General features: G+C 35.1%; 1 protein-coding gene across 1 annotated transcript; it reads left to right on the forward strand.

The window, feature by feature from the left end:
- The first annotated feature begins 518 nt into the window (after positions 1-518).
- SPINK13 (serine peptidase inhibitor Kazal type 13) lies at positions 519-3440 on the forward strand. Its single transcript, XM_032851981.1, has 3 exons — positions 519-588; positions 2619-2656; positions 3309-3440. Exons 1-3 carry the CDS (start codon positions 519-521, stop codon positions 3438-3440), a joined length of 240 nt encoding a protein of 79 aa, XP_032707872.1.
- The last annotated feature ends 6661 nt before the right edge of the window (positions 3441-10101 follow it).

Consider the following 10101-nt stretch of genomic DNA (forward strand, 5'->3'; position numbering starts at 1 on the left):
GCTAGGAAATGAAGGACTGAAGAAACTGGTCTATCTCAGGAAATCAAAGCACTCACATTATAAAGTGACTTGTCCCTGATAATTCAGGACAGTCCTCAGTTCACACCTGTTTATTCAAAATTTTCATAAATACGTAGACTGTTTCATATGAACACTCCAGTGTAGTTGGTAGATTATAGAGTGAACCTATGTAAAAGGAACATGCCTGGGCCAGCCCTGATGAGATCCCTGAGCCCAGTTCCTCTCCCAGCCAGGACTGGGATTATACATGGCCGCTGGCAGGAAAAAAAAAAATTATTTTGGTGGTTTACTTTCTTTCTTTGGAGCAGAAGGGCCCTCAGGTCTGAACCCTGGGTATCAGGCCAGTGGAGACCATCATGGTCAAATTTATAGGAATGCAAACCTCAGTGTAGTAGGTTCTCTCATGTTTGGAAATCCACCTGTGCAAGATGTTAGGAATAAACTCTCTCAAGCCTTTTCCCAGGTCTCACCAGAGCAGGACATTGGATGAGATCAAAATGGCTGATTTTTCCTACAGGACCATATTTTTCCTGGTTTCCTCCACTTTGGCACATACTGCTTTTTCAGGTAAGCAAACTTACAAGTCTTGGGAGAGAAACAAATGATGTTCTTTAAGTTGTAGAAAAGAAAAATTGCCATGTGTGACCAAGTGGGGAATGTTAGCCTGGACCATGCAAAGTGGGCATCAACTGGGTATCCCTGTTAGGAAAGGGAGTTACTCTGGAAAACCCTCCAAAATTTGAAAATGAAATAACATGTTTCTACATAATGCATGGGTCAAGAAAAATTCAAAAGGCAATTCAAAATTATTTGAACACAAGGAAAATAAAACAAAATGAGCAAAAGTTTAGGTTCAGAGAAGTGTCATTACCTCCATACCCCTTTTTCCTTTCATTCCAACCCCACAACCGTCTTCACAGAACCAACCTCTTTGATCTCTGTCTTTACTGTGTTAAATAGAAACATATGTGTGCACATTGTGTCATTCTCCTACTTTCTTATATAAAAGATAACATATTATAGATACCTGTTTGCAACATGCTTTTCTCAATTTATAAATATCCTGTAAATCAGTACATATCAATTCACAGATATCTTCCTCATTCTTTAATACAATGATACAGAACTTCCTTGGGTGGGTATACTAAAGTTTAATCAATCAGTCTTCTACATATGGGCATTTAGTGTTTTCCAATATTTTGCAATTACAAACAATGCTGCAATAATCTTATGTATATGTATTTTGTATTGTTCGAGGTGTATCTTTAGTGTAAATTCCTTAAACTAAAAGATATCTGATAGACTGGAAGAAAATATCCATAACACATATCACAGATAAAGGACTAATATATCTAATACACAAGAATACTTACAACTGAGGAAAAAAAGTAAAAACCAATTGCCAAATGAGTAATATGCATACATATACAATTCACACACACATACACATACCCCCAAAATACAGAAATGGCTCTTAAATCTGTATAAGATATTCAACTTCACTATGAAAAAAATGCTAATCAAAACCATGCTCAAGCACCTCACCTACTAGATAGCCTTTCCTATACTAAGATTAAAAAGAAATTCAGTTGATCTTTGCATGGTCTCATTTCTTATGTTCAGATGTATTTGAGGTTTATTCTTATATATGGTATGCAGTATATATTTTTACTTTATTTCATTTCTACTAGATGGAGGCCTTTATTTTTATTTTTTATTACTATAGCCATTTTTTGTGATTAAAAGATTCTGTTTTTTTTTTTTTTTTAATTAGAAAGAAGTGTTCCTTTTTAAAAAATTTTTAGAAAGATTTTATGTGCAATTGGCATTGTCTATTCCCGGAAAGGTTGGTAGGCTTCTTGTTTTCTCTGGGAAAAATTTTAAAATATAATTCAAGTTTTCTCTTTGAACTTTGGAAAGTCTAACTTTTGGAAAGCTAGAATTTTCTAGACTATTTAAAAGATCATATTACAGTGAGAGATAAGGAAGAGCAGAACGATGATAAGTCTTTTCTTATTTCCCTCTCCCACAGCCAGCTGGCCACCCTCTATCCCCAGGCAACACCAGCATCCTCACACAAACTAGTTTCCCAGAACCAGTCAGTCTTCTCCAGAGCCAAGGAACCTTTCAAGTTTCTGATCATCACTCTGCTATCCTCTTTAGTTTGGCATCTTGGTAGGAATAAGCCCAGTATTTTATTTATCATAACATATTTAATTAAAAAACTTCAAAGTACATACACTCACCCTAACTGCAGTGAAGAGGAAATTAAAGCCAACAAAAATCAGGTAACTTAATGAAAATAACATACTTTGCAAGTTACACCTACAACCTCAACTGGTTTTTACTCTTTCCTCAGTGACATAGAAAATTTATAAAGTCAGGACTGTGAAAATGAAAGAAAAAAAGAATAAATGAATAAACTAGTTAACTAAAGACCACCACCCACAAATTCTGTTGCTATAAATTATTTTGTATACTTTTGTGCAAATGAGTAATTAAATTACTTTTTTTTATTCAGCTAGTAACTTCAGTGGGTGAAATCAAACTCCATGAAGAATGATTTTCTTTTAACCTATTGTGTATGTACTTTGCAGCATTCTTCAAGCCACGTGATATAAATAAATGGCCTAAGGTAAATTTAAATTTCTCAGTGAATTGTGATGCTAATCTGATCACTCTCTTGACATGAGAGACCTAAAACTTCACAGGGGTAAGTAGAACAAAAGTTTTCCATGTGACCTTGGGCATGTATAACCTTTCCAGACTTACATTTAATCTAATGTAGCACAAACATTATAACAGTAAAATGCATCTCTGAGCATTAAATGAAATGACACCTGTCAGTTGCTCAAGGTCATAAAGTTAAACCGTGGTAAATACAGGATTTATTCCCAGCCTCAATACAGAACCCTCACTCTCAACAATTATATTGGAGCTCCTTCCCCTAGAATTTCACAAATACATAAATCTCTACTCACAAACTTCTTAGAATGAATTTATGGCATTGGGATTCCAAGTTTAAGTGGAAACTTTACATATGGGATTTAAGTGGGGATTTTATAATGCTTATGACTTTAGGAGATGAATGCATCACCGCATTTTCCGACACTGCAATCAGCAAAAAACCTGCCTGACCAAAGCCCAGAAGAAAATGTTGAAAAAGATCAATTGAATAGATATATTTGATATTATTTCTAGGGTGGGAGGAAGGAATAGATGGCCAGGAATAGATGGAAGAAAATCTATCAACTGTTACTCATATGACATTTTTTTGATATTTGCAGCCCCCATGTAAAATGTACTACCCACTGGATCCTTCTTATACATCAGAGTGTCCAGATGTGATATCATATGTTTGTGCTACAAATGGCCACACTTACCAGAATGAGTGTTTTTTTTGTGTTGATCAGTGGTAAGTTCAAAATAAAATACTATTTTTTTCTTTGTATTTCCTCACAGGAATATCAAATAATCTTAGCCAAGGAACTGGATTTACTGATGGATGGGATATTTATTTTAAATAACCCCTATTGTTCATAAAAGATTGGGAACATACTATGTATAAAGAGAAAAGTCTTTCTGAAAAATTTCAGTTAACATTCAAAGTTGACTCATTTAAAAAAAAGAAAAGCTTAAGTGATGTTTTGGCAGAATTGAACAAAGATCATATTAATAGATATCTATAGATTATACCCAAACAATGAATAGAAATCCATTTTTTCAAATCACTCAAAAACTTTTAACAAATAACATTGACATGCCTATGAATAGTGCCCATAAATATTGCTTGGTAGACATAAATAGATATAGATAGCAACACAGACATAGGTAGAGACATAGATAAAGGTATAAATATACATATAAATAATAAAATGGTTATGTGGACGTACATAGATAAAAATGACAGTTGAATTATATATTCCTTTGCCTTTCAAGTAAGTTCAATAGTAAAATTAGATAAAAAAATTAGTAATATTCCTCATGATAAATTTTAACTCCATTTGAAGTTGTTTTGGGAAACCGATTTATGTCTTGTTAGTAACTCTTCCATGACTTGTTTGATCTTCTGTGTTAAAACCCCCAAGACTATCCTCAGGTTGGATGATTTGCTAGCGGGACACACAGACCTTAGAAAAGCTGTTATTTATATGGTAGCAGTTTATTACAATGAAAGGATATGAGTAAAACCAGCAAAGGCAGAAAGCTCACAGTTGGCCTTTCCCAGTGGAAACACACAGTGTTTAATTCTCCCAGCTATGATGTGTGACAACACATATGAAGTTTTGCCAACTTCCAAGTTTTGCCAGCTTCCCAAAGCTCACCAACACCTTGGTGCCCAGCCCTTTCATTAGAAGCCAGTCACCTAATCTTGTGGCACCTGAATGACTGACAATTACTGTTTCCAGCCACCCTGAATTCCCAGAGGTCAAATTGACACAGAGCGACTCAGGGCCACAGGGAATAACAACAGACATTCACTTGATCATAAACTATATGGTATGGCCTATGACCTCAGGTTATAAAATCACTCTTATCAGGAGGGATAGTCCAAGGGCTCATGGTTACTTCCCAGGAGCTAATTTGAGCTTCTCAAGTCTGTTGAACTAACTTTTTAGTGCATATCTTCCTTTGAAAAGAATCTTTATGGGCTTCCAGTGTCATGTTTCCAACCCATGAGGCTGTTATTGCTGAGCACTGAAGGAAATGGGGTGTAGAAGCTAGTCCAATAAAGGAAATATGTGCTCATCTTCAGAGCAAGTGCTAGACTCAAAGGATGATTGCAATGTCATTTAAAGGAAAAGAATGGGAACTGAAAAAAATGGAAAATAACCATGTATCTACCATCACAAAGCAAGATGAATGAGAATTCATGAATGGCACCAGACTATGTGGAAGAATTAAGTTACATTAGCATTTCTTCCTAATAGCTGCTGTCACTTTCTTAGGCATGAGCTAATTAGGCAAGACACTTGGAAATGCTTTCTTAGCTTCCAAAAGAAAGCTGGAGTAGCCATACTTAAAGCAAACTCTGATTTTAAACCAAAGACTGTAACAAGAGGTGAAGAAGGGAATTATATCATAGTAAAGGGGTCTATCCAACAAGATCTAACAGTTGTAAATATTTATTCCCCCATTTTGGGAGCACCCAAATATATTAAACAATAATGAACATAAAGAAACTAATTGATAACAATACAATAATAGTAGGGGACATTAACAACCCACTTACATCAATATACAGATCATCTAAGCAGAAAATCAACAGGAAAACAATGACACATTGTTTTGCATGACACACTGGACAAGATGGACTTAATAGTTATATTCAAAACATTTCATCCTAAAACAGCAGAATACATATTCTTTTCACATGCACATGGAATATTCTCCAGGATAGATCACATACTGAGTCACAAATCAGGCCTCAACAAGTATAAAAAGATTGAGATCATACCATGGCTATTTTCTGACCACATGCTATAAAACTTGAAAGTCAACCACAAGAAAAAAATTTGGAGAGACCACATATACATTGAGGTTAAAGAATATCCTACTAAGGAATGAATGGATCCACCAGGAAATTAAGGAGGAAATTTTAAAAAATACATGGAAATAAATGAAAATGACAACATGATGGTCCAAAACCTTTGGGGGTGCAGCAAAAGCAGTCCTATAAGGGAAGTTTGTAGCAATACGGGCCTACCTCAAGAAGTAAGAAAAGTCTCAAACATACAAACTAACATTACACCTAAAATATCTAGAAAAAGAACAAAAAATGAAGTCTAAAGCAAGCAGAAGGGAAATAATAAAGATTAGAGCAGAAATAAATGATATAGAAACAAACAAGCAAACAAAAATCAACAGTTCAAGAGATCAATGAAACCAGGAGCTGGTTCTTTGAAAGAATTAATGCAATTGATAACCCCCTAGCCAGACTTATCAAAAAAAAAAAAAAAAAAGAGAAAGGACCCGAATAAATAAAATCATGAATGAGAGGAGAGATCACAACCAACACCACAAAATTATGAATAATTTTAAGAGAATACTATGGGAAATTATATGCCAACAAACTGGAAAATCTGGAAGAAATGGATAAATTCTTAGAAACATATAAACTACCAAAACTGAAACAGAAAGTAGTATAAAACTTGAACAGACAGATAAACAGCAAAGAAATTGAATCAGTAATCAAAAATCTCCCAGCAAACAAAAGTCCAGGACCAGGTGGCTTCACAGACAACTTCTGTCAAACTTTTAAAGACGAGTTAATACCTAGTCTTCTCAAACTGTTCCAAAAAATAAAAATGGAAGGAAAACTTCTAAATTCATTCTATGAGGACAGCATTACCTTGATTCCAAAACCAAAGACCCCACTAAAAAAGAGAATTACAGGCCAATATCCCTGATGAACATGGATGCAAACATTCTCAATTAAATACTAGCAAATAAAATCAAACAGTACATTAAAACAATCATTCACCATAATCAAGTGGGATTTATTCCTGGGCTGCAAGAGTGGTTTAATATTTATAAATCAATCGACATGATATACCACATTAAAAAAAGAAAGAAAAAAAAAAAAAGAAAGAACAAAAATCAAATGATCCTGTCAATAGATGCAGAAAAAAACATTTGACAAAGTACAGCATCCATTCTTGAAAAAAACCCTCAACAAAGTAGGGATGAAGGGAACATACCTCAACATCATAAAGGCCATATATGAAAGACCCACAGCTAATATTATCCTCAATGAGGAAAAACTGAGAGCTTTTCCTCTCTGGTCAGGAAATAGACAGGGGTGTCCACTCTCACCATTGTTATTTAACATGGTACTGGAAGTCCTAGCCTCAACTCTCAGACAACAAAAAGAAATAAAAGGCATCCAAATCAGCAAGGAAGAAGTAAAAATTTCACTACTCACAGACAACAGGATACTCTATGTAGAAAACCCAAAAGACTCCACCAAAAAATTGCTAGAACTGATGCACAATTTTGGCAAAGTAACAAGATATAAAATCAATGTAAAGAAACCTGTTGTATTTCTATACACCAATGATGAAGAAATAGAAAGAGAAATGAGGGAATCAATCTCATTTATAACTGCACCAAAACCATAAGATAAATATATAGGAATAAACCTAACTGAAGAGGTAAAAGATCTGTACTCTGAAAATTAGAACACTTATGAAAGAAACTGAAGAGGACACAAAGAAATGGAAAAACATTCCATGTTCATGGATTGGAAGAACAAATATTGTTACAATGTCTATACTATCCAAAGGAGTCTACATATTTAATGCAATCCCTATCAAAATACCACCAGCATTTTTCATGGAACAAAAAAATCCTAAAACTTGTATGAAACCACAAAAGACCCCAAATAGCCAATGCAATCTTGAAAAAGCAAAGCAAAGCTGGAGGCAGCACAAGTCCAGACTTCAAGCTGTATTACAAATATCTAGTGATGAAAACAGTATGGTACTGGCACAAAAACAGACACATAGATCAATGGAACAGAATGGAAAACCCAGAATGGACCCTCAAATCTATGGTCATCCAATCTTCAACAAAGCAGGAAAGAACACCCATTGGAAAAAAGACAGTCTCTTCAACAAAAAGGTGTTGGGAAAATTGGACAGCCACATGCAAAAGAATGAAACTGGACCACTCTCTCATATCATACACAAAAATAAATTTCTTAAGGATGAAAAACCTAAGTATGAGATAGGAATCCATCAAAGTCCAAGAGGAGAGCACAGGCAGAAACCTCTTTGACTTCAGTTGTAGCAATTTCTTACTAGATACATCAGCACAAACAAGAGAAACAAAAGCAAAAATGAACTACTGGGACTTCATCAAGATAAAAATCTTCTGCACAGTGAAAGAAAAAAATCAACAAAACTAAAAGGCAACCTTGAGAATGGGAGAAGGTATTTGTAAATGGAATATCTGATAAAGGATTGGTATCCAAAATCTATAAAGAACTTATCAAACTCAATATCCCTCCCCCCCCAAAAAAAAAAAAAAAAAATAGTCCACTTAAGAAATGGGCTGAAGACAGGAACAGACATTTCTCCAAAAAAGACATGCAGATGGCTGACACATGAAAAGATACTCAATATCACTCATCATGAGGGAAATACAAATGAAAACCATGATGAGATATCATCTCACACCTGTCAGGATGGCTAAAATTAACAACACAAGAAACAGCAAGTGTTGGTGAGGATGTGGAGAAAGGGGAACACTCTTGCACTGCTGGTGGAAATGCAAAGTGGTGCAGCCACTCTGGAGAACAGTATGGAGGTTCCTCAGAAAGTTAAAAATAGAACTACCCTACAATCCAGCAATTGCTCTACAGGCATTTACCAAAGGATACAAAAATACAGATTCAAAGGGATACATGCCCCCCATGTTTATAGTAGCATTAGCAACAATAGCCAAACTTGGAGGGTGCCCAAATGTCTATCGACTGATGAATGGATAAAGAAGTTGTGGAAGATTATATAGATATGCCATCAAAAAGAATGAAATCTTGCCATTTGCAATAACATTGTGGTAATGTGTCTGGTAAGAAGTTGCTGTGGCCAAAGTCACAGAGGTTTCTGCCTGTGCTCTTCTCTAAGATTTTGATGGATTCCTGCCTCACATTTAGGTCTTTCATCCATTTTGAATTTGTTTTTGTGTATGGTGTAAGAAATAACTAACAGGAATTTAAATAAAAACTTGAAACTAGACAAAAGAAAACAGAAGAGTGCAAGTCTTGAAAAAAGACAAAACAGAAGCGTGCAAGTCTTGGCCAGAATTGATACACAGTCATAGCTGCTCTCCTTAAAAGAATCCCTCAAGTCTACTCAGTGTAGGACTCTCATAATAACTACCAAGAAAATAGAATGAGAAATATCCCAGACTCTTCGGAAGTTTTTGATCTCATTTAGCAAAAAGAATACAGGCCTAAGAAAAGTATGATAATAGAAAGTATGATAATAGAAAACAACACTGGTTTTGTTCAACCAAACAATATTTTAGTTAAGTCTTGAAATGGTTGACAGCATTTCAAAAATCAGATTTTATCCAAAATATAGATTTCCAACTTATTTTGAAAAATCAAAGTTGTGCTAATAGGAAGTTAGGATTTCACACGGGAAAAAAAAGTAGCAACGGCTATCTAGTAGCAGCTGCCCATCTAAATGGAGTTCAGGCATTTCAGACAGTCCCACCTCTCTTTTGTGGTGAAGGTGACCCCCTCCACTTATTTATATTACCAGCTTGGCTCCTACAAGTTAACATGTTTGCAATCCCTTACCCAAGTGAGTTGATCAGATATATATCGACGGTCAGTCTGAGATGGGGGTCAGGGTAGAGAGTCTCTTGAAAGAAGCTAAGTTTCAAGGATTCTTTTAAAAATGCAAGAGAAAATAGAATGGGAAATTTATACAGGGCTCTCTGCTTTGGAAAACATTTAGAACCGAGGAAATGTACGGTGTCTTTAGGGAAATAATAAAGAGAAAAATTGTGTTGAAATGAATGTCGTGTATTAGAGAACAGTAATACCTCAAGGGGGAAGGTTAAGCAGAAGCTAGCCCTCTGAGAAAATATATACCAGAGTAAGGACTGTGGTCTATGAGCAGTGTAAACCTGGTGAAAATTTGGACAGGGTGTGAATTATGTGAATTATTAGGCATAGCATTCTTGTTATGGTCATCTTTTACGTCTTGGTAAAAAAAAAAAAAAAAATCCGGCATTGTTATGTTGAATCCAAAGGTATCAAATGGGAATGAGTTAGAAAATGAAAGATTCTCTGTTGAAAAACTTCACAGAACACCATTTTGAATAATTAAGATATAGAGAAGGAATGTGGGGTGGTGGTCAGGAAGAGAAGGGTATAAAGGAAATTGCAAAGCAGCTCCCTTGCTCAGGACTACATTTGGAAGATGAGAGAATGTGAAGAAATACCTACTTTCCTTATGATACTAATCTCATTTTTAAAAATCTCTTCTCTTTAGGGAACTTGGTCCTCATATTAAATTTTATAAATATGGAAAATGTGGCTAATGAGTGATGGAGAACTACACT

This window comes from Lontra canadensis, unplaced genomic scaffold (assembly GCF_010015895.1).
Source record: "Lontra canadensis isolate GAN:19392208 unplaced genomic scaffold, GSC_riverotter_1.0 scaffold5, whole genome shotgun sequence".
Taxonomy (NCBI): domain Eukaryota; kingdom Metazoa; phylum Chordata; class Mammalia; order Carnivora; family Mustelidae; genus Lontra; species Lontra canadensis.

What these genes read in the sequence shown, in the direction of transcription:
- SPINK13 (XM_032851981.1), top strand. Translation starts at nt 519, where the DNA reads ATGGCTGATTTTTCCTACAGGACCATATTTTTCCTGGTTTCCTCCACT. An exon ending in GGCACATACTGCTTTTTCAG is followed by an intron (nt 589 to 2,618) that starts GTAAGCAAACTT and finishes TGTACTTTGCAG; the next exon opens with CATTCTTCAAGCCACGTGAT. An exon ending in ATATAAATAAATGGCCTAAG is followed by an intron (nt 2,657 to 3,308) that starts GTAAATTTAAAT and finishes TGATATTTGCAG; the next exon opens with CCCCCATGTAAAATGTACTA.